The sequence below is a fragment of the Sinocyclocheilus rhinocerous genome, unplaced genomic scaffold, assembly GCF_001515625.1.
Source record: "Sinocyclocheilus rhinocerous isolate Xijiao unplaced genomic scaffold, SAMN03320098_v1.1 scaffold285, whole genome shotgun sequence".
NCBI classification, from domain to species: domain Eukaryota; kingdom Metazoa; phylum Chordata; class Actinopteri; order Cypriniformes; family Cyprinidae; genus Sinocyclocheilus; species Sinocyclocheilus rhinocerous.
The window spans coordinates 1,547,720-1,572,559 of NW_015630288.1; the positions used below are offsets into that span (position 1 = coordinate 1,547,720).

At 34.5% G+C, this 24,840-nt stretch overlaps 2 protein-coding genes across 2 annotated transcripts; both read left to right on the forward strand.

The window, feature by feature from the left end:
- Positions 1-2,943: 2,943 nt before the first annotated feature.
- On the forward strand, positions 2,944-15,929 carry LOC107740032 (transmembrane protein 116). The gene is made up of 11 exons (XM_016552307.1): positions 2,944-3,177; positions 3,533-3,579; positions 3,680-3,743; positions 3,839-3,967; positions 8,956-9,057; positions 9,160-9,209; positions 10,277-10,360; positions 10,586-10,721; positions 12,791-12,935; positions 14,720-14,799; positions 14,892-15,929. The coding sequence occupies exons 1-11, from the start codon at positions 3,112-3,114 to the stop codon at positions 15,075-15,077; spliced, it is 1,089 nt and encodes a 362-aa protein (XP_016407793.1). The 5' UTR covers positions 2,944-3,111; the 3' UTR covers positions 15,078-15,929.
- A 6,400-nt stretch (positions 15,930-22,329) lies between these two features.
- LOC107740033 (phosphoserine aminotransferase-like) lies at positions 22,330-24,159 on the forward strand. Its single transcript, XM_016552308.1, has 3 exons — positions 22,330-22,459; positions 23,291-23,428; positions 23,724-24,159. The coding sequence occupies exons 1-3, from the start codon at positions 22,341-22,343 to the stop codon at positions 23,824-23,826; spliced, it is 360 nt and encodes a 119-aa protein (XP_016407794.1). The 5' UTR covers positions 22,330-22,340; the 3' UTR covers positions 23,827-24,159.
- Positions 24,160-24,840: the final 681 nt, after the last annotated feature.

The following is a 24,840-nucleotide window of genomic DNA, read 5'->3' on the forward strand; positions in this document are numbered from 1 at the left end:
TGCTTTTATCACGGTATCGTGACACACTTATTTCAGTGGAAACTAAAAAGGGAAGAGAGAAAAGGGGTTTTATTTTGCTATTTCATACAAACATATCTGTTTTCGATTCGAAACATCATGATAATGCCCCACAGCTTGAGGCCAAATCATCTGTAATATCTTTATCCTTCGTATTATTTATTTATTGCAACTGATATTGTATTTTTGATTGTAGAAAGAAAATATACTGAATTTCAATAAAATAAATAATAATTAAAGGGGTCCTATTATGCTGTTTTACAAAGTCTTGATTATGTTTTGGGGGTGTACTAGAACATGCTCTCATGCTTGGTGGTTCGAAAAACGCATTATTTTTCACATAATTTACATTATTACAATACCTTTCTCCCCAGCCTGGCACAAACGGCTCGATTAGTTCCGGCTTTATACAAAGATCTCCACATTACCTCCAAACACATGTTTTCCGGATAAACCCTGCGGTCTGGTTGATCCCCAGAGTACATTTTGGATCAGTTATCTGGAAGGAATGATGCATCAGATCGCACAGATACTAGCTAAAGTGTCCATTATAGGATTAGTGCACCCCAAAACGAAATTTTCCTGAAAATTTACTCTCTCAGGCCATCCAAAATATAGATGAGTTTGTTTAATGGGAACAGATTTAGAGAAATGTAGCATTACATAATTACTTGCTCAGCAATGGATCCTCTGCAGTGAATGGGTGCCGTCAGAATGAGAGTCCAAACAGCTGATAAAAACATCACAATAATCCACAAGTAATCCACATGACTCCAGTCCATCAATTAACATCTTGTGAAGCCAAAAGCTGCATGTTCGTAAGGAACAAATGCATCAAGATGTTTTTGACTTCAAGCCATTTTAGCTATAGTCCATAATCCTTAATAATGCTTCCTCCAGGGAAAAAGTCCATGCCTATTGTCCTCTCACATGAAAATCCAGCCACGTATTTGTTTAGAACTGTTTTGGACTGTTTTTGCTTGTAAACTTTGCATTATCTCTCCATATTTCAATCCTGATTCAGACAGAACAACTTCAAACTGGAGGAAGCAATATTATGGAGTATGGACTTGTATTTTAGCCTGAAGCAACGGTTTGAAGTTAATATTATCTTAATGATTAACTTGTTGATGAAGAAACAAACTCATCTATATCTTAGATGGCCTGACGGCGAGTCAATTTTAAGCCATTTTAAATTTTTGGGTGAACTATTCCTTCAAGCAAAAAAGAAGACTTGTGAGAGAAACTAAAGTTCATGAACTGATTATTATCAATGTTGAAAACAGTTGTGCTGCTTCATACAGCGGGTAAAATTAGTATTGAACACATGACCATTTTTCTCAGTAAATATATTTCTAAAGGTGCTGTTGACTTGAAATTTTCACCAGATGTCGGTAACAACCCAAGTAATCCATACATACAAATTAAACAAAACAAGTAAGTTCAGAAATTAAGTTATGTGTAATAAAGTGGAATGACACAGGGAAAAAGTATTGAACACCTGTGCAAAAAGGCATGGAAAGCCAAGACACCAGGATAGCATTTGTTGAAATCTTTTGTAACATTATAAATGTCTTTACTGGCACTTTTTAAATGCATAATTTAATGCACCCTTATTGAATAAATGTCTTTAAAAAAAAAACGTGAACAGTAGTGTATGCACATGAAATTAAAAATCAAAGACTGAAAGCTGACTATTGTGTTAGAGCAGTGAACCATGTTCACATCTGTGTCTGTCATACAATGCTTATTTTTCTGTTTACAGTTTCTATTTCCATACTTCTGTTTTCCAACTGCATGAAAGATCATAGCTACTGTAGATGTGCTTAGATGAAATGAGCAGGTTTGTTTATGGGCTTTTTATATGTGTTTTAATGGACAGGACAGTGGACGGAGAGAGGAATGAGGAATGTCATGACAATCTGAACTCAGTCCTCATCTCCACTGAAGCAGCACATTAATAATGAACTATTCCCTCACCTTCATATGCGGCACAGTTCATGGCTGATATGAAGCGATGACGTAAACTGTATTAGACAGCTCTTGTAGCAAATCCTTGTGCTCATTGTTCTCAGGCATACTGCCATTAATGAAGCAGGACAGTGTTTGATGATGCAGTGCTCTGATGCCTATGTGAACTGACAGACGAACACATAAAAATGAAATGTTATGTACATTTTTGAACATCAGTCACGCATGTACTGTAACTCTTCCCACCAAACTAGACAAGACAGAAAGTGAACATGATTGTAGTTTGATACATACTGAGCAGTGAACTGAAACATGCACATGTATGGAAACTGGATTCAGATTAAAAAAAAAACATCTGTGTATTCACATATTTCACAAATTCAAAGTCTGTATCACCATGTCAACTTTATATAGATTGCTCTTGCTAAACAATGGGCTACTTTTATTAATTCATGGCAATCACATTGATTATGATCATTGATTATGCATGTCTCAAAATATAATGAAAAAAGGACACTGTAAACTAATAGGTGAAACTAATTTAAAGCTTATAAAATAACGCGATAGTTAATGCGACTTTCAGTTTTGACTAAATATTGCCTGATGTGTTCGAGCACAGCCTAAAAACCCTGATGCATGCTGACTGTCATCACAACGACAGTTTAAACGACATTGTCACGGATAGTTTGACATAGTTTCACGCATAATTTGAAAAAAATGTAAAATATTTCGGTCCAAAACAAGATGTCCTTGCTAATACAGACGGTTCCGTGAGTCAAAACAATGCGCCACTATTTTGTCATGCCTAGCGAGGCGCGCGGTCGCTTTGAGCGCCGAATATACATTAAATCATGACGAAAGCGTGACGCAGTCGGAACGTAGCCAATCGAAATCGTTTTGTGATAAAGTGGGCGGGGCGCGAAGTTTATTATTTACAGTACTGGAATTCGAAAGCGCATTTTGTTACTCCAGTGTCTCCTGAATAAGTCATTATTACTATTTTGGAATGTTCTGGTAGCAATTAGAAATTTGTTACAACTGTTATTTGCTGTTGTTACATAGGACAGATTTCGAGAGGAATATTAATATTAACTTGATCAATATATTGTTACATTTTACAATATGGACGTTTTTGGCCAAAATAAGTCACAGATGAACACCACCATTCCGACTGAAAACTGGACATCTGTAAGTAGTTTTACAGCATTTTACATAAACTAGAGAATATCTCATAGTTAAACTATGCTGCAAACGCACACATGGAGACTCATGGAGATTTTCTTTAAATTATCGTTTTAAACTGCAAAATGTTCACAATTGTTTAAAATATTTGAGAAAGAATAATCAATTCAAACACGCTGATTGTTATTTAGCATGTTATAAATCACGGACTTCCGTAAAGTAAGATATTCCCAGACGCTTCATATCTGGGTCATGTATGATCATAAACTCATAAAAACAGGCTATTGTCTTGCGTTTTGTGTTCTACATGCCTAAAATAAACACAGACAGATTAAATAAACTTCTCCTTTTCTTTTCTTAGATATACTCTATAGTTCGATGGATACAAATAACAATGGCCGTCCTAAGGTATCTATTCATTTTTAGTTTTGCAGTCATTTATTAAAGAGACACGTATTAATAAATGTTTATGTCTTGTATTTATATTTACTAATAATTTGCCTTCCAGCATTTTAGGTGCTGGCTCCATAATCTTATGTGCCTGTTTAAAAGGACTAGTAAGAAAACCAGAGGTAAGCCTCCATCTAATATATATACACTGTGAATTATTAATAATATGTTCAAACAAATATGTCATTTTGACCACTAAAACAAACCTCTGTTTCAGGTGCTGCCGTTATTCTTGTTAAGTGTAACAGACCTGCTGTTAGCTTTGAGTTGGATGTGTGGAGGTCTTCTCTTCACCCAGTCCTGTAAATCTTACGCCACCTGCTACAACCTCCACATAGTGGAACAGGTACAAAACCAACACAATATCATGCAGAAATAATGCTTATCACAGGCAGAAGAAGAGGACCTTTCTGTACATGCCATGTTTTTGCATCACACTTCCACAAATAAAGCCACGTGCACAGGAGCAGTCATGTTTGATTGACTAGTGCATGGTCACAACTTTTAAAGGAATAGTTCACCCAAACATGATAATGTGATAAAAATGTACACACCCTCAGGCCGCCCAAAATGTGGATAAATGTGTTTCTTCATGGGAACAGATTTTGAGAAATGTAGCATTGCATCACTTGCTCACCGATGGATCCTCTGCAGTGAATGGGTGCCGTCAGAATGAGAGTCCAAACAGCTGATAAAAACATCACAATAATCCACACCACTCCAGTCCATAAATTAATGTCTTGAGAAGTGAAAAGCTGCATTTTTATAAGAAACAAATCTAACATTAAGATGTTTTTAACTTAAAACTGTTGCTTCTGACATCTATAATATTGCTTTCTCTAGTAAAAAAAGTAGTCTTGTCTGAATCAGGAGAGAAATATGCACAGACCAAGCATAGTTCACAAGCCAAAACAGTTCTAAACAAATATTTTAGATGGAGTTTGATGTTAGAGGACAACATGGGATGGACTTTTCACTGGAAGAATTATTATGGATTATGTACTAATATTTTGGCCAGAAGTGACAGTTTAAAGTTAAACTGTCTTAATGCTGGATTTGTTTCTTACAAACACACAGCTTTTCACTTCACAAGATGTTACTTGATGAACTGGAGTGGTGTGGATTACTTGTGGATTATTGTGATGTTTTTATCAGACCCAAGACGTGTCACTCGTATAGTTTTGAATGGGGAAAATGTTAGAGGACAACATGGGATGGACTTTTCACTGGAAGAATTATTATGGATTATGTACTAATATTTTGGCCAGAAGTGACAGTTTAAAGTTAAACTGTCTTAATGCTGGATTTGTTTCTTACAAACACACAGCTTTTCACTTCACAAGATGTTACTTGATGAACTGGAGTGGTGTGGATTACTTGTGGATTATTGTGATGTTTTTATCAGCTGTTTGGACTCTCATTCTGACGGCACCCATTCACTGCAGAGGATCCGTTGGTGAGCAAGTGATGCAATGCTACATTTCTCTAAATCTGTTATGATAAAGAAACAAACTCAGCTACATCATGGATAGTCTGAGGGACTGTTCCTTATTCATTTTAAATGCCATCAAAAGAATAATCACACACTTAGATGAACATTCTTTTCAAATGTTTAACAAGTCATTCATTGTCATCACTTTTAGTTAAGAAAATGTTTTTAACAAAAGGGAATTTTTAATATCCATTAAAAACCATACCATCTTACCAAAAAGTAATAGTGTATTTTTTGGGACATGGTCATACCATGATATTTTTTGAAGTACCCTGGAATACCATATGACTTCCATGACATATATATATTGTAATTATTCAGTTTGATACTGCTATTTGGGATTGCATAAAAATAGAAAGTCTTTAGCCCATAAACTGTTCCCTGATTGCCATTTAAAGAATATGTGCTAAAAAAGAAAGAAACACAAATGAGGGAGGGACCTTTCTAACTCTGTGCTTCCTCCCTGCATCCTGCCAATGTGCTGCAGGCCTGAACATGTGTCTCTCATTATTGAGGTCTGCTTGTTTGGCATTTAACTAAAAAAATTCACAGAGAATAAAATCATGTGTGCTTGGGCAGTTTCACTTCAAAAACAAGTTGTTCTCAGCTCAGACACTAAAACCAGTTCGTTCAAAAACGCAAAACAAACATGGAACTGGGACGAGTCTGAAAAGGAAGTGGAGCAGCAAATTTGATTCATATTCTTTGCCCAGATAAAATTAGTTCTGCCCCACTTTTTAAAGTCTGCACATGTTTGTTTATAACTGTGGATTGTCATGGGTGTGAGTGAACGTCACAGCTCAGTAATGTGTAGAGCCAGACTTGTAAGGCATAACACTCAAAAATCTTCTTTATTAGATTTATTATTAGATATGCTGTCATAAAACTACCTTAACTTGAAATGTAAAATGCCATCAAATGCCTGTGTTTTAATAGTTATACTCTTTCATTTAAAATAATTATTAACTAACTTTAATAACCTAAAATGAAACATTTAGCCACTTCAGTATTTTCCCCATTAGATAAAAGTAACATTGCATGAATGTGTGGCACAAAGTAACATCATCTGGACCCCTTAAATAATCATTCCTTTTTCTCAATTTGTGCAAATATTGTAGTGTTGGCTCCATTTGCAAGCCCAGCTATTTAACACTGTTACTTACGTAAATGTAAGAATCATTTATTAAACAAATAATAGGTTTAGCCCCTATTGTCTGTGGGAAAGTGCCCAGTTTTTGACCTTTGAAACTGTTCGAGGAGAAAACGCCCTGAGGTTTGGAAAACCCTGTCTGAGCTCATGTGACACACTCACTGATGACTCATACCTGAGTTTATTACAAACGTTTACATTTTTAGAACTCAAAAACAGTCAAATGGCTAATCAAAATGATCTGGTTTTATCTGTTTAGGTTTTCCTCTGCCTCAAGCATTTGTCTCGTCATAGAGAGCCACTGCATTGTGAAATATGGAAAACGTTATTAACATTATCCTAATGTAATTTTAATCATGCATTATAACAGTTCTCTGGTATTGATAGGACAACAGAACTGTACTTAAAACTAAATTGTTACAGCAGAAGTGTAAATTCAGCGAAAGAGAGTACAAACGAGCAAGCCATAGTTCTCCCAAAAATGACAATTCTGCAAACCTCTTTTGCTGCGTGTTGTATGAAGTAGTTTTATAGTATTGTTATGGTGTTTTTTTTTTGTCACTTTTGAAGCTTATCGGCATCCATTCACCTTTTCATGAGCTTTATGTATTTCACTCGCATTGTTAATCCAATATTGCACTGAATATGCCCACTGACGTATTTCATTGTGATTTTTTTACATAGTGCGAATTGTGTACATTTCTGTGACTGTTCAAATCAGGCAATACACACCCTGATCAAATATAACTAACAACTCTTGCAGTCAGCTGAGTTCAAACAAAACAGAAAGGAAAACCATGTTGGCATGTTGGCATTTCTAGGAGAAAGATAAGTTATCTTATCATACAGAAGTTTCTCAATCCTGCAACGTCATTCTTTGCATTGCTTTGACATGAATGTCAACAAAGGTGCCATAAGACAATGTTTTCCAATCCTGGTCCTGGATTGAGAAAGAAGTGTGCTTAATTGTACTGAATGTGCACCTGCAAACCTCTTTTGCTGCGTGTTGTATGAAGTAGTTTTATAGTATTGTTATGGTGTTTTTTTTTGGTCACTTTTGAAGCTTATCGGCATCCATTCACCTTTTCATGAGCTTTATGTATTTCACTCGCATTGTTAATCCAATATTGCACTGAATATGCCCACTGACGTATTTCATTGTGCATTTTTTACATAGTGCGAATTGTGTACATTTCTGTGACTGTTCAAATCAGGCAATACACACCCTGATCAAATATAACTAACAACTCTTGCAGTCAGCTGAGTTCAAACAAAACAGAAAGGAAAACCATGTTGGCATGTTGGCATTTCTAGGAGAAAGATAAGTTATCTTATCATACAGAAGTTTCTCAATCCTGCAACGTCATTCTTTGCATTGCTTTGACATGAATGTCAACAAAGGTGCCATAAGACAATGTTTTCCAATCCTGGTCCTGGATTGAGAAAGAAGTGTGCTTAATTGTACTGAATGTGCACTTGTAGTGTACTTCAAATCTTTAGTTTTAACAAGTGTTATTACATTTAAAGTTAATTTTTAAATGTACTAAATTGCAGCTTCATTGTTATAATTACGAATATATTTAAATACATGACATAGAAGTTCTAATAGAAATGATATTAAAATATACTTTAGTTCACCATTAATGCTTGTCAGTACATTCAGCAGTACACTTTAACCATATTTCAAAGACAACAGAAATAATTATAAAATTATATAAAAAGATGTACTTGACTGGGTCAAAGCACTGTAGTTTAGCTAATTGCATTAATATACATTTCAATTGTAATACATTTGAATTTAATTGCAGTTAACATGCAATTAAGTTTCTGAAAACATTTCATTCAGTTCATACTTAAGTATATATTCTTTTAAAGTACATTACTTCTGTATTAAGTCCTCTTCTTATTCTGAAAAGTATGCTGAAGTGTACTTCTTTTTCACACGGGGAAGCCCTGACTGTACACATTTACATGTCTCTCTCATCTCACACACCCAGCTGATAACCTGAATCAGGTGTGTTCGATAAGGGCGATATAAAATATAACACTTTAGTATAGGGACCAATTCTTACTATTAACTAGTTGTTTATTAGCATGCCTATTATTAACATATTGGCTGTTTATTAGCACTTAGAAAGCACTTATTCTGCATGACCATATTCAACATCTTTAATCCCACACTGTAAAAAAAAATCTGTGACATTTACGGTAAAATACCGGCAACTGTGGTTGCCAGAACTTCACCGTAAAAAATATGATAGCAACATTTTAGGTTTTACAGATTTAACTTAAATTCACAATAAAATACCGTATTTCATTAACGGATGTAATGTTAATAAACCAACATATTGAAGTGTTAATATCTGTTTTGAACCATTGAAACAATGCATAAACTTAACAACTACCTTACTAACTATTAATAAGCAGCAAATTAGGAATTTATTGAGGCAAAAGTTGTAGTGAATGGTTTGTTAATAGGGAGTATTGGACCTTAAAATAAAGTGTGACCAAAATATGCCGTGTTGAGGGTATCAGGGTCAGGGTTGGAAAGCACTGCAATCACACAAACAAACAGTAATGTGAAAGTCGTGGCTTACAGTATTGCGACAGCATGGTTAGAATGTGGATGTGAACTATAACTAAGATATCTTAAACTTCATTAACTTCTCCATTTGACTTTCACATCCTACAGACGCTTTACATGGCCTCGTTCTTCTACACGCTGCACTATGTTTGGGTGCTCTACACCGGACTAATGGGGAAGTACAAGAGACTCAACGGTTTCCCAGCCGAGGTAATCAACTCACTATTATGAACACATTTATAATGGTAATAAAGCAGCATAAGATAGTCTGCATGTAAACACTGGCAATGCTGACTAGCTTGTTTATTTCAGAATGCAGCAAACACAAGAAGCTGCAGATGTCTTGGTCCTGTACTGTCATGGTAAGAACATAAATGATATGAAATATCACGCAAACTGATATTAAATATAGATGGAGAAACATACATTTGTGTAAAGAAATGGTGCTGAAAAAGTACTGATATAGGGTCATTTTACCCCACATTTGCAGTAAAAGTCCTTCTGTAGATATAGACAAATTTACCGCTATATAAAATTACCACAGCAGTTTCACTTTATTAATTCTTTGTATTTCATAACCTTTTAACTAAATATTGTATTGAAAATGGTTTATTTAAATTAATTAAGCATTGGAATTTCTATCACTATTTAGTTCTATCACTGCAGTTCCCTTTATGTTTATTATCATTAGCTAAAACTAAAACCATAAAGAAAATTCATTTCTCGTTTTCATTTTAGAATAACTAAAACTAAATAAACTAAAATAACTAAAAATGATATATATATATATATATATATATATATATATATAAAAAAATAGAAAACACAACATGATTACTAAAACTTTTAATAAAATTAAAGTGAAACCAGAAAATATAAAAATCAAATCAAATTCTAAATATTAACATAAACAATAACAATATAGCAAAGATTTGTTATGGTTTAGCATGTGAATATTTGCATGTAGTTTACAAATGTATTTATATTTTATGCATCCAAAATCCAGAAATAGTACATATACATGCACATTTGGAATATGTGACCCTCTCTGTGAAAACCCATAAAGTCATTTTTTTGTGATTTACTGTTTTCTACATAAAATCATCCTTTATAAGGTAAAGAACATTCTGTGAATACGTAACCTTTATATCTTTAATATTGACTGAGTAGGGCATGTCAAAGATTGAAATTATAGTGAAATTAATGGTTGAAATCAAACTTTGATGCTTGTTATCTCATAATTAGATTTTGAGACTTTAGCCTGGATTTCACAGAGAGGGTCACATATTATTTACAATAAATAAACCCATTACTTGTAATCCTGCATACTATTTAGGGCAAATACCATGCAAAATAATTGAAAATGAACAGAACTGAAGAATATAAAGCTTTTGGTTGACTGACTGTCTGTCCTGATCTCTCCATACAGTCTTTTGCCTTTAATGCTCACAGCGCCTGTGTTTGTAGCAGGAAATGTGTTTCAGTGTTACACAAACTTCACCCAGCCCTACAGGTCAGTCGAAATATATTCACACATGCACATGAAATGATTAATAAACTGTACTTTCTCATTACTATCATCATAACTTCATCAAAGCATCCTATTTGAACAAGCCTATTATTATTAAAAGCATGTAGCATTCAATTCAATAGTTGCCTCTAATCATAGTTTAGTTGTCTGAATGCATTCCAGACAGTTGTTTAATATGATGCTAATTCAAATGTGATTGTCTTCCAGATGTTTGCTGATGCATACAGGGGCTGTGTATCTCACCTCATCTGTAAATACAGAAATGACAGCATGTAGTATCATTCAAGACTACTGCATGACCATTTTCCTTACTACCTTCCTCGTCACCTTCATTGGCATCACGGTGAGCCGTCTTTAACATTGAACATTTCTTGATCTCATTTTTGGATATCTTAGAAATGTATGATTTAAATGAATACTACGGTTCAAAAGATTCAACAGTAATATTGTCAAATATTTTTTTCTAATGTATCATATTGTAAAATGTAATTAGGTAATCCTGTGATCAAAGCTGAATTTTCAGCATCATTACTCAGTCTTCAGTGCCACATGATTCTTCAGAAATCATTCTAATAAGCTGATTTGATGCTCAAGAAACATTTCTGATTATTATCACTGTTGAAAACAGCTTCATATTTTTATGGAATTTGATACATTTATTCCAGGACTCTTTGAAAAATAAAAAGTAAACAAAAAATGTCTATACTGTGACTTTTGGTAAATTGAATGCATCATTGCTGAATAAAAGTATCAATTTCTTTTTTTTTAAATCTTACTGAACGATAGTCGATTCATTAACTTTAATTACAATCATAACTGAATTTAAACACACTACAAATGTTAAGTTTAGTTCATGATCATGACTCAACGACAAAAAAAAAGACTGCTACAGAAAGGTTTTATATGGTAACATTAGCAAATGTAATAGCTAACATGAAACTGCAATGTTCAATACTATAATTTCAATTTCTACATACTAATGTTTTTGAACATTTCAAGTTAATTAAAGCTTATTTTCAATGAAATTATATTTTGTTAATGTGTCATGGTAGAACATTAACCTAGATTAATAAGTGCTGCAAAACACTGTATCCCATTGTTTATCCTGGAATAAATGTATCAGTTTCCACAAAAATATGAAGCAGCATAAATGTTTTCAACACTGATAATAACCAGAAATGTTTCTTGAACAGCAAAGAAGCATATTACACTAGTCAACATTTGAAGTGGATCAAAACCTTTCATCAAAGTTGTCCTAAAACCTAAAGCTTAAATGCGTTTTTTTTTTTCTTAGGACAACTCTGATTAACTTTTTTGATCCACTTGATCAAATGTTGACTATAGAATGATTTCTGAAGGATCACGTGACACTGTAGACTGGAGTAATGATGCTGAAAATGAGAGGTGAAGCAAGGATCTATGTAAATGCAGCAGTATTTAATAAAGACTAAAAAAAAAAAAAAACATTAAAAGCAATAAAAACCAAAACCACACAACAGCTGTACACTGGGAAGAATAGACAATGACTGACTAGGGATGTAACGGTATGAAAATTTCTTATCACGGTTATAGTGACCAAAATGATCACGGTTATCAGTATTATCACGGTATTGTTCAAATGTGCTGGAAATGTTCAAAAAGTACTGACACACAAATCATTTCACCAAGTTTTACATTTAAAATCAACAAACAACAAATAAAATGAGATTTTGTTTGCATAACTAAAACAATAACATTGCCAATGATGTCCGGATTTTAAATGACAACATGACTGACAACAGTTTAATAGCATGTTGAAATATCTAATGTAAATGTTCAAATAAAGGAGCCGTGCAGTATTTATTTATCCTCAGTTGTTCAAATCGCGGTAATCGAATACGGTTATAGTGATAATTAAAATATGAAACGGTAATACTAACCGTGGGGTATTTTATCACGATTTATCGTCAAACCGGTAATCGTTACGTCCCTATGACTGACAAACAAAGACTAAAACACAGGGGTATAAATACACAGGGTAACAAGAGGCTAATAAGTAACAGGTGAGGCTAATCAATTATCATGAGATAAACAAGAGAACTAAACACAGGATGACAGAACACAGGAAAAATACTTCAAAATAAGATTCAATAAAACACAAGACAGGGGAACATGTAACATAAAATTCAGCTTTGATCACAGGAATAAATGACATTTTAAAATACATCCAAATAGAAAACATTTTAAATGAAAAAATATCACAATATTACTGTTTTAACTGTGTTTTTGATCAAATAAATGCAGCCTTGGTGAGAGATTTTTAAAACATTAAAAAATCATTCAGACCCCAGACTTTTGAATGGTAGTGTAAGTGAATATAAAGCTAATGATTCTCCGGTCATAATCTAATTGTATTCCTCGTTTTATTTTTAGACTCTCATGTGTAAAGCTCGCTCCCTGTACAAGCGTGTCATCACGTCTCAAGGTTTCTTTGGTGACAATCATTGGGAAACTCTGCGTCTCCTGGAACGGCGTATGCTGCTTTATCCCTCAGCCTTCTTCTTCTGCTGGGGACCAGGTGAGCACACATTTATACACTAGTTCAAACTTTTCTATATAACGTTACTGAGACAGCCAATGAAGAACCTTTTCTTCTTTCCATAGTAAAGAGCTGTATGTGTCAGTATGTTTACTAACAATTTTGAGATTAATTGCCCTTCATGGTAACACTTTACTTAAAGCCTTTATGTATAATGCTTTATAAAAGTAGTTTTAATGCACTTTATAATGCATTAAATGATCTCATGAATACTTTTAAACACAGTTATAATATATAATAATACTTATTTATTCATATAGAAAGTATAAAGCATTAAAACACATGACAAACCAACTTTTAAATATTATAATGCATTTTAACTTTGGTTACAGTTATTTATGAAAAGATATAATGCATTACAACATACATTATGAATACCTTTATAATGCATTAATGCAAGTCTTTAATTTATTAACAACCCCTGCACATGCATAGCACTTAAACAATATTTAGGCATAATTTCAGATTTATGTATTTGGATTGTATATAAGATTTCCATGCATTTGGATTACAGAGTTTTAACTAATATATAACTATAAGTAATATAAAAATTTGAACTATGAACTACTAAACTAATGTGATGCAAAACTAATGTGATAAAACTAATGTTATGCATATTTGTCAGAAATACATAAATGAAACAGGTAAGAATTATCTAATTAATTAATTATTGCTTGTTACACAGCTAGCCATATTATAACCATGTTCATACTTTTGACTGAATACATTTGTTTTGACAATAAAGAGATAAGCATTTTTTAAGGGGGTCATATGATGTGATTTCAATTTTTCCTTTCTCTTTGGAGTGTTACAAGCTCTTGGTGCATAAAGAAGATCTGTAAAGTTGCAAAGACTAAAGTCTCTAATCCAAAGAGATATTCTTTATAAAAGTTAAGAGTCAGCCACACCTACCTAAAACGGCTCGTTCTAACATGCCCCCACATGTCTACGTCACTATGTGGGAAGATTTGCATAACGCCGCCCAAATGTTCACGCAAAGAAAGAAAGCGTAACTTTTATTCTCACTGTAGTATTGTTGCCGCCATGTCGTGAAGGCGCTGTGTGCTTTGTTGTGAAAGCGAAACTACTTTGTTTGGCCTTCCTAAAGAGGATGATATAGCTTCGTCATGCCTAGAGCTGATCCTTGCTGGTCGCTGAGGGAATACATCAACTTCGCGCTGTGGATCACCGGCACATTTTATGGAGGACTGTTTAACGGCGCAATGCAACGCAACGTGTAAAAAGACAGTATAAGTCATTATAATCAGTAATTATGTCCCCACTGGATGCAACAAATGCCTCGTTTATAATGGGTTTTAATGTTTTTGTCATAGAGGAGAAACAATAATGTACGGTATGTGGAAAATAATGTGTTTTTTGAACCTTAAACCGCATAAACACATTTCATTACACCAAATACACAAAATAAGGTTCTTTTTAGCAACATCATATGACCCCTTTAAATAAATGCATCCTGAAAATATGATTATTTAAATAAAATCAAATAGATGCAAATAATTTATAAAAAAAAACTTTGAGTACAGAAATCTTACTTGTTTCATTTATGCATGATGGACAAATATGCATCACATTGATTTACTTAGTTTATGTTAGAGCTGTTTAATGCAAATAGATGGACATTTTATGTACAATTCAAATTTAGGCCTAACTCTTTTTTTTTTTTATTGAAATAAATCCACAGCTAAACACTCTATTTTCAGTGCTTTCCCTTAATGTTTTTTATGATCTCTTGTTTATTTCAGCACTAATTCTGGCCACTATGATGCTGGCGAAACCGGACATAATAGAGGGAAGGATGGGAGTCATTCTCTACATCCTACAGGTTCGCCAAAACGCATACAACTCCTAATAAAACAAAGGCTTTACCCATACTAAGTTGCGAATGTAAAACGTTCCTGTTCTTTTTCTCGACAGGCCTTCACCTCTGCTTCTCAGGGTCTGTTAAACTGCCTGGTTTATGGCTGGACACAGCAGCACTTTCGCTCCCTCAGCGGCAGCAACACCCTACGGGACGCCAATACCCAGACTCCCCTGCTGCGCTCCCAGAAACGAAACTATGCTGCTTTGAGATCTGCTGCATCACTCACCAATTTTGTCTGACAGAGAGACACGCAAGAATCTCTGTAATGCATTGAGAAATGCATTGCATTGCTTTAAACCAAAACGACTGAGGAATCGAGCCCATGACTTGGCGGTTGCGAGCGTCGTGCTCTACACATCGAGCTACCGGAGCCAATGCAGCACACACTGCTGTATCAGAAAAACTGAAGACTGAAACGAGCAAAATATCTGTGTGGTCTGTCATGCGTGAAGACCAATGAAAGCAAACACAGCAGAAGCCGTTTGTTTTGCTGTGGTATTACCAACACCAGATGGCAGAAAAGGAAGCTCTGCTGAAAAGGGAGCTGAACGTTTGTTCTTCTATCTTGGTTTTGTTTTGAGATTTCAGATGCTGCACCTGCTGCTAGTTTAGCTGAGAAACCCACTTCAGGAAACCGTTTCATCATCCAGCCTCTATAATACTTGCTTTTACAATGTCATGATCGAGACTTTCAGGTCAAGAGGCACTGCTGGGCTGTCAAAAAGGGAAAGACCGAAGGGGGATTCCGGCCAGAGGGAAATAGCTCTGAAACAGGATCTGAGAGGACCTGCTTTCCATCCACAAAAAATGCGCTGAACCCAACCACACATAGCGGGTATCAATTACTGCTAAAGGAGCATGAAATAAATATTTTTCTCTTAATAAACAATACAGCTGTGAGCAGGCTTCTCAATGGATATTATTATTGAAGAATACAGCTGATGAGAAATATAAGTTGCAGGAAAAGTACCTTGTCAAGATAGTAGCAATAAACCATAAAATAAGCATTTTTCTTGAAAGGAGGTCTTTACAGTCATGGAAAACCTGGAGATATAAGGGAAATATTTAGAAACTGTGATTTTTAGGCTTGGTTCACACAAACAGGAATATTTTGTCATCAGTTACTCTCCCTCATGTCATTCCAAACCCATAAAACTTTTGTTTATCTTTGAAACACAAATGAAGATATTCTTATTAAAGTCTGTGTAAAGACAATTCTGAGAATTGTTTCTAAACACATTATAAATGTTAGAAATGTATTGCAGAAACACATTACAAAGACTCTGACGTATGTAGTACTGAATTGTGGAGTTAAACCGTTAAAGCAGGGCTGTCCAAACTCGGTCCTGGAGGGCCGGTGTCCTGCAGAGTTTAGCTCCAACTTGCCTCAACACACCTGACTGGAAGTTTCTATGCCTAGTAAGAGCTTGATTAGCTGGTTCAGGTGCCGAGTTTGGACAGCCCTGCGTTAAACAGTTTTTCACCAATTCTGTGTTCAGAATTTTTTGGGCGGGGCTAAAACGGTGGCTCCATTGCGTCATCGAGCCACCGTTCTAGCCCCGCCCCAAAAAAAATTTCTGAACACGTGGCCACGCCCTTAACACTATAATACTGCGTATTAGAGTCAGAAGAAACAAAGGGCGATATTATTATAACATTCAGAAATCGATTAACGTCAAGGCTTTTAAAGGGAAATGCAGAAGAGAAGAAGTGATTATATCAAGATTAAGACTTGGACATACTGGTTTAAAATCAACCCTGTTTTTAATGGGAAAATGCATATCAGATAATTGTGATGACTGTAATGTTCCAGAAAATGTGGAGCATATCATTATGAGGTGTAAAAAATATAATGCAGAAAGGAGGATCTTGCAAGATAAGATATATGAGTTGGAACAAGAATGGAGTTTGAAGGGGATTTTGGGGGCAGATGAGAAAATGTGGGAATGTAGCAAGGCTCTCTTTAATTTTCTTAAAGATACAGGGTTAGAGCACAGCATATAGGACATTTTTTAAATTATTTTTTAATTTATTTATATATATATATATATATATATATATATGTAATTATTTTTATTATAACTATGCTAAGTACATGAAGCCCTGAAGTTGCACACCCCGGTACAGTAGGTGGCGGTATGCACCTGAACAAGTTGGTTGCGACCCGCCAATAAAACCAGAGAGAGAGAGAGAGCGAGAGCTCAGAAGAAGAAAAAAAAAGACCATTCTGTTGCAGACCCAGTGGGATGAGGTTGATTCTCGGGTATATTCTCTGGATGTATAAATCCAATTAAGCTACTAGAGGTAGCATCAATTCAGGTTGTAGCGGTATTTGACAGTTGAGAGAAGCCGCGTTCCAGTGGTTTCAGCGCCAACAGCGGACACGCCCCCAGCGTTTGAGAGCACCTGCTTATTTTTCCGAGATTTTGACATTTTATTTACTTGGCGGTTTTTTTTTTATCATTCAAATTTGGCTGGGTGGTTAATAACACATTTTTCTGTTGTGTGACAAACTCAGAACACATATTTTAATATCGCTTTACACGGACTGATTTCTGTCCTTCCATCATGAGAGTAATCCAAGCTTTCATAAGAGAAACAATTACCAGAACAAACCTCATATGAATTACTTGTCTTGAATTACCTCATATGAATGTCTTTATGAATTTGAGTCATCAAAGTTTCGGTTGTGTGACCTTTCAGTGAAGGACAGAAATCTCAAAATATCTTCATCGATGTTTCAAAGACGAACAAAAGTCTTGTGGGTTTAGAGTGACACGAGGGTGAGTAACTGATGACAAAGTTTTCATATCTGGGCGAACCCTTTTAAAATATCTGTGGGAATTTCTGTAGTTGGTAACATTTTTTAGTTATGCTTTGTAAAATGTTTTTGAATAGAAACCGGAGTGCAATCCCTGTCTTAAAAGTTTTAAAACTCCTTGTTCTGTAATTACAAACAGCTGGAAAAGTCATAAATGACATGTTGCACTGTTTTCCTCTTTTACTTTGGCTTACATTTGTCCCATGACAGAATGACTTTAATGACTTTTAAGAATTACTTTAATTTTCGAGCATTTTATTGCATTTCATGTGTGCGTGTACATAGTTTTTACACATTAAGTTATTGAAAATTTCATTAGGCGTTGATATTTTGGGGTGGTTGATTTCAGACGGACTGATGTTGAGCTTTTACCAGGTTCTGTTTGCAGATTAGCTTTTTTCGGAATAAAAAAATAAAAATACGACACACTGAGACTACAGAAATTTCTCGATTACAGATTGATTATAACTGACTCTTGTGGAAATCAGGAAAAGGATCTTGTAAAAAATCTATTTCTCCTCCAATTTTCTGCAAAATACTGCCACCTGCTGAAACAATCCAACATTATTATATACGGCTCTCAAAATGATTTCAATAGGTAAGTAACTTACGTTTTATTTATATAACAACAGTGTTTACATGTGGAGGACCAAACCTGCAGAAATTAATAATAAATGAATGAATAAATAAATAAATGTAACAATGGGAAAATAAATATGGATACATATAAGAGACAGAATTATAACAATAAACATAAGTAAATAAATAAATGATGTTTAAATTAATAAAGGTATAAATAAATACGTGTGGGAATAAAGAGTACAATAAATAAATGTATAATTAAATTAAATAAAAATGAATTTTAAAATGATAAATAAATATAAAAAATCAAAATAAAATGAAGGAAAAATAAATAAAAAATAATAACAATATATATATTTTTTTAATTAAAATTTCTGCAGGTTTGCTCTATATTTGCAAAGCACTTTACAGAAAAGAAATGTATCTTAATTCAAATGAAAAGGAAAAAACATTTAAATAAAAAAAAAAATATATATATATATACAGGTGCATCTCAATAAATTAGAATGTTGTGGAAAAGTTCATTTATTTCAATAATTCAACTCAAATTGTGAAACTCGTGTATTAAATAAATTCAATGCACACAGACTGAAGTAGTTTAAGTCTTTGAAAGAACCAAAGACTTTTTCAGTCTGTGTGCATTGAATTCATTTAATACACGAGTTTCACAATTTGAGTTGAATTACTGAAATAAATGAACTTTTCCACGACATTCTAATTTATTGAGATGCACCTGTAAGTAAAATCCTCAAGGAAAGGTACTAGTGAGCAAACGTGTTTAAAAATGTTCAATGAAATTCTAGGATCTTAAAGGAAAAAAACTATGGAAAAGGATCCTTCAGAGAGAGAAAAACTAGTACCATGAAGACATTTATCCTAAAGTTTCAGAAGATAACTAACACTTCTCAATTTGTTCTCAGATTTGCAAAGAAAAAAAACATGAAAAAGTAAAAACCCAGAAGCTCATGAATATTTAATGAAGCGAAACGCACGAGTCAATCACAGCAACGCCACGAACACACCATCCAATCAAACAGCCGAAAGCAGACGCTCCGAATACCGTGAGCCAGAGAGAGAGAGTTGTGACAAATCCGTTCACTCCAATGGACCAGTTTTTTACAGCAGTTTTTGTTTAAAGTTAGCGCTCATACTATCAGCGCCTAGAGATGCAGCAGAAGAGAACGCTGTGACGAACTTTTAAAAGGTATGACATTTATAGAACAAAATAGTATATTATCAGCACAGCTAATCAAATTACCCTGTGCATTAAAACAGATGATTGGCAGGTAAGGATAGCTGGCCACATTAATCCTCAAATAGTAGCAGATTTTATCTTTTAAAAACAACACTGATATAACTACATATATATACTACGTATACATGTATACATTATTTTATAAATAATGTAAATAAATTATTTTATTGTCTACTAATTACCAAAAATCACAGTTCAGTCTCTCCAACTCAATGTATTTCAATTGACCGCTATGAACTTCCTGGAACTATTTGAGGTCTACGTGAATCACGTGACGATCGAGCGTTTTGGACTTCCGTTGACGCAACTCTCTCTTTCTATGGCTCTGCCGTGAGCCAATAAAAACAAGCAGGAAACTTGCACAGTAGGTGTAATCATGTGTAAAGAGAATAATAGTGTCAGTCCAAATCACTAAGAGAAAAGTAGGTGAAGTGGAGGAGTTTCAGAAAGATTTAAATCCCACGGCCATAATAAACGGTTTTATTGAAAACATGGAGAAGAAACAGACCATCAATTTCGGAGCGGGACCAGCTAAACTTCCACAGTCGGTAAGTGCATCCCCAAAATATTGGTAAAAATATTACACCGTAAAAGTTGATTATATTTTTTTGCAAAACATTAGTTTCTGCGTCTCCGCATTGATAGTAGCGTAAATAATGCTGCGTGATCATAGATCAGAACTCTACGATTAACGTTACATCATCTATCTATCAACTACAAACTACCACCAGTGTGCATGCAAAATCGGCATGCAGAACTGTTTTACGATGCTGTAATGTGCAAAAATGTTGTGCATGATTTGGGATGCAGGTTTTGGATGCGCTGTAAACATTAAAACAACACTTGTTTTGCTGGTCTGCATGTGCCAATGTTGCATCAACCGCAACTTGGCATTCAGATTCGCCTGTTGACTGAAGTGCAACTTTCTGGATGCATAAATCAGCAAGCATGTTAAAATTTAAAATACACACATTCGTATATTCAAACACAGAAATCGGTTCAGAGCGCATTTAATTGCCACAGAAAGACATGTTTTGATTTGTTATGTAAAATGTTAAAGATCAGGCTCTGCGCGTCTCTGAATAGTTTGCTAGTTGAAACGTTTTTTTTATTAGTAGTAGCATGCCATTTCTCATTAGGTCGCTAACTCTGACCGAAGTGTTGTTGGTTGTTTAATTAACAGAAATTCAGGTTTTTAGCTTCGTCTCTTCAGTGCTGCCTGTTGTAAATGATGAAGATGCTGAAAGCTTTTACTGATTGCTTGGGCGATTTCACATTGGTTTCACATAAGTCGTGTCCAGCCTTTTATCTTTCACTGAGGTTGATTTGGATTTGGAGAAATGTAGCATTACATCACTTGCTCACCAATGGATCCTGTGCAGTGAATGGGTGCCGTCAGAATGAGAGTCCAAACAACTGATAAAAACATCACAATAATCCACAAGTAATACACCACTCCAGTCCATCAGTTAATGTCTTGTGAAGAGAAGTTGTGTGTTTGTAAGTTTTAACTTTTAAAAACATCACCTCTGGCCAAAATATGAGTCCATAATCCATAATAACGCTGGTGGAACACTGGTGAAAAAGTCCATCCCCCTTTCCACCAACATATTTGTTTAGAACTGTTTTGTAAACGGTGCTTGATCTGTGCATATTTATCCTGATTCAGACAAGATGACTTATTTATTATTATTATTTTTTTATTAGAGAAAGCAATATTATGGACAGAGGACTCATATTTTAGCTGGAAGCAACAGATTGAAGTTAAAAGCATCTTAATGAATAATTTGTTTCTGGCAAACATGCAGCTTTTACCCTTACATTAACTGATGGACTGGAGATTACTTGTGGATTAGTTTGATGTTTTTATCATCTGATTGGAATTCTGATGGCACTCATTCACTGCAGAGGATCCATTGGTGAGTAAGTGATGCTTTGCTACATTTCTCCAAATCTGTTCCCATAAAGAAACAAAATCATCTGCATCTTGGATGGCCTGAGGGTGAGGACATTGTCAGCAGATTTTCATTCCTGAGTGATCAATTCCTTTAAAAGCCAGTTCTAAAGACCTTTTGTTAATGGTAGTAAAGGCAAAGCAAACCTGTTTTGGATTATCGCGAACGATTTCTTCGATTTCATAATCGCGCGATTATATCGTCTGGGGATTTTTTTTTTTTCTCCTCCCCCCGTAGCTTGTCAGTGAAGTACGGTTCTGTGTAGTAAATGCTGCTTCATCTGAAAGCACATGATGGAGATTTACTACTGATTACAGAACCGGCTTTACTGACAAGATGCACATGACAGTCGTATTCGATTAATCGTGCAGCCCTATATGCAGCAGTATTTCTCACAGTAGCATGTTGTGGATGTATTGGCAGTAGCATGTCTCGGCACTTGCTCTGCCACAACAGCAGCAGCGTAGAAGATCTGTTCCACCAAGACCAAACACATTAACATTGTCATGTACATTACCATGTTTAACCCTCCGAGAGTTGTCATGGTTGAACTGTTTTCTATTGTGAAGCTTTAATGGCATCCAGTCAGATATATAATTTGACCACTTTTAATGAGGTTTCATGGTTTTGTTTGCAGCCTACCTAACACACTTAATCTTCATATAATTACTAAAACAAACAGCCTCGTGGCTTATTTCAAGAGCTGTTTGTAGATCACTTTTCCAGCTTACAGGGATGTGAGAGAGAAACTTAAAATGTTACAAGACCATACTCTCCTTTTCTCAGTTTTTTTTTCCAGGAACCCTTTTATAATTTTAGTGTTCTCCTATTTTTCTTTTAAACCGCAACATTAATATTAAATGCTTGCTTTTCTTGCAGTATTTACATTATGGGTTTGGTTCTGGAGTGGATCAAGAACAACGGAGGGGCGGATGCCATGGAACGACTAAACAAACAGAAATCCGACATCATCTATGACATTATCAACCGCTCCAATGGATTTTACTCGTCAGTGATTCCGTCATTATCTGTCGTAATCATCCTAACATTTCTAACATTCTGGATCACAATTTTGCAGATAAAATATATTCTTCTTGTACAGAGGTTTATTCATAATACACGATATTAAAACATTGAACTTATTCAGTTTTTAATCATTATTTAATGTTAATCTTTAAGTAAATATAATAACAATTTGTAAAAAAAAAAACATTTATTGGTATAATAAAATTTAAAAAGGAGAAAATACTGTAGCAGGCAGAGCAGCCCTTATTAACCGTTTTTGTTGTAGTAAAAGTGTAGTAACCAATGGCATATTGAGTACCGTTTGTATAACCACAGTTTTACTACAAATACCAAATTCTACTGAATTGGGGGTGGTGGTTTATTTGAATGTATCTTTGAGGGGAACTACTTTGTTTACAGCGGTAACCAAGGGAATGCTGTATTGCTGCTGTTCCATAAGTGCCACCTGCTGTCAAAGAGTGAATTTGTGTTCTTATTGAGTCCATCTGCTGTTTTTGTTTTGTGTAGTTATGTTTTATTTAGCATAATTTCACAAAGTTAAAGTCAGACCATTCTGGTTTTGTTTTAAATTTTAAATTTACACAATCTAATTTACATCAAAAACTACTCGTGTGGTTCTGCAAATGTTCCATGCATTCTGATTCATATAAAGGTACAATCAGGGGGAAAAAATTTGATAAACTTCAGAAGTGATGCAGATTATTGGTCAAACCGACTAGCACTAAATGCAATATTTGTCTACATTATAATCTCTTCAGACTTTTGTATTTGTCAAAATGACTTATTTATCACGTACCATACGGACTCTTTCAGATGCCCAGTTGACATGGCGTGTCGAAGCCGCATGAACGTTCCATTCCGCATCGGAAAGAAGGAAGGGGATGAAAGTCTTGAAAAGGCATTTCTTGGTGGTGCTTCTAAACTAGGCATGATCTCACTTAAAGGACACAGGTGTTGTATGAAAATTAGGAAAATATTACGTCTGTCTTTGTAATTAGTGTTAATTCATTGTTAATGTAGTTTGCATAGCTTGACAGAAAACATTTTCATTGGCTTTAATGGAAGAGTAATGTTGTAATAACTGCATTTAATAACTACTTGTATGTAATTTCTACATAATATGGACAAATTGTTTGTGAACAAATCGGTGCTGGTCTGTCTGGGATATAGCAGTTTACTTTATACACGTTATACAGTGAATAGATTCTGTTTCCTGCTTTATGATTGTTTCACTATGCATTTTCAGGTCTGTGGGTGGCATCCGGGCTTCCCTGTACAATGCAGTGACTGTTGAAGACGTGAAGGCTCTTGGCGCCTATATGGAAGAATTCCTGAAGAACCACCAGTAGCTTATAAGCCTTTTTTGCAAGTAGTAGTTTTTACTTGCATTGAAAAGTGGTTTCTATACCTTTAAACTGGAGTGACACTAACGAATTTGCAACATTTATTGCAATAAGTTGTAGCAGATGAATGGACTATAACAAAACACTAATTCTCTTTTCATTTCAAAATTTTTTTTTTAAACTAACCCTTTTATTCAAATTGTAGTGTGCCTTAATACTTGTAAAATTGTATTTAAAATGGTTTTCCAAAACATTCCATGTTTTACTAATATAAATGTGTTATTAGTAGCTGAATGGACCGAATACTGTGATACAAGCACATTTATATTTTTTTGCACATTTTTTGCAAATTTAAAATGTATTCTGGAAAAAAAATGAAACTAAGTTTAATAAGAAGCGATTTTTACTGGAAATAGGCACTGCCGTTTTAAAGAGGTCATATGATGTTGCTAAAAAGAACATTATATTGTGTATTTGGTGTAATGAAATGTGTTTATGCGGTTTAAGGTTCAAAAAACATTATTTTCCTCATACTGTACATCAGGCACGTGCACAGGTAGGGCTCAACCTGTGCAGAGCACATGCCCTTTTTGCCCTTACACTCCGAAGTGCCCTTTTTTTGGTGATGGTGGGGGTTTTTTTTCCTATATTTCTAAGAAATGTATGATTGCTGATACACTTAATTTATTAACATTTAATCATATTATATGGTCGCATGGCTAATTCATGTTTATGCTGTTAATATGCATGTATTCTAGCTAGCTAATTTTTTATCTAGCTAATCTAGTATTCTATACTCTCCGCTCGTCAAAACATGGTTTTACTACTGTAATGTTGTAGTAACCAAAAAAAACATTACAGAATCAAATCACTGTGAAATCTTTATATTTTACCATGCATAATGTAATACATTATATATATTACATAGCTAAAAAAAATATTTTTCTTCATACGTAATTTTATTGAACTTTATGTGTGCAAAGCAGAGAAAAATTGAATTGTGTATATACTGTATATATA

Excerpts from the sequence above, each read along its gene's own strand:
- LOC107740032 (XM_016552307.1), top strand. The coding sequence starts at position 3,112 with ATGGACGTTTTTGGCCAAAATAAGTCACAGATGAACACCACCATTCCG. Across the intron at positions 3,580-3,679 it reads ATAACAATGGCCGTCCTAAG|CATTTTAGGTGCTGGCTCCA; the intron begins GTATCTATTCAT and ends TTTGCCTTCCAG. Across the intron at positions 12,936-14,719 it reads CTTCTTCTGCTGGGGACCAG|CACTAATTCTGGCCACTATG; the intron begins GTGAGCACACAT and ends TGTTTATTTCAG.
- LOC107740033 (XM_016552308.1), top strand. The coding sequence starts at position 22,341 with ATGGGTTTGGTTCTGGAGTGGATCAAGAACAACGGAGGGGCGGATGCC. Across the intron at positions 22,460-23,290 it reads CGCTCCAATGGATTTTACTC|ATGCCCAGTTGACATGGCGT; the intron begins GTCAGTGATTCC and ends GGACTCTTTCAG. Across the intron at positions 23,429-23,723 it reads ATCTCACTTAAAGGACACAG|GTCTGTGGGTGGCATCCGGG; the intron begins GTGTTGTATGAA and ends ATGCATTTTCAG.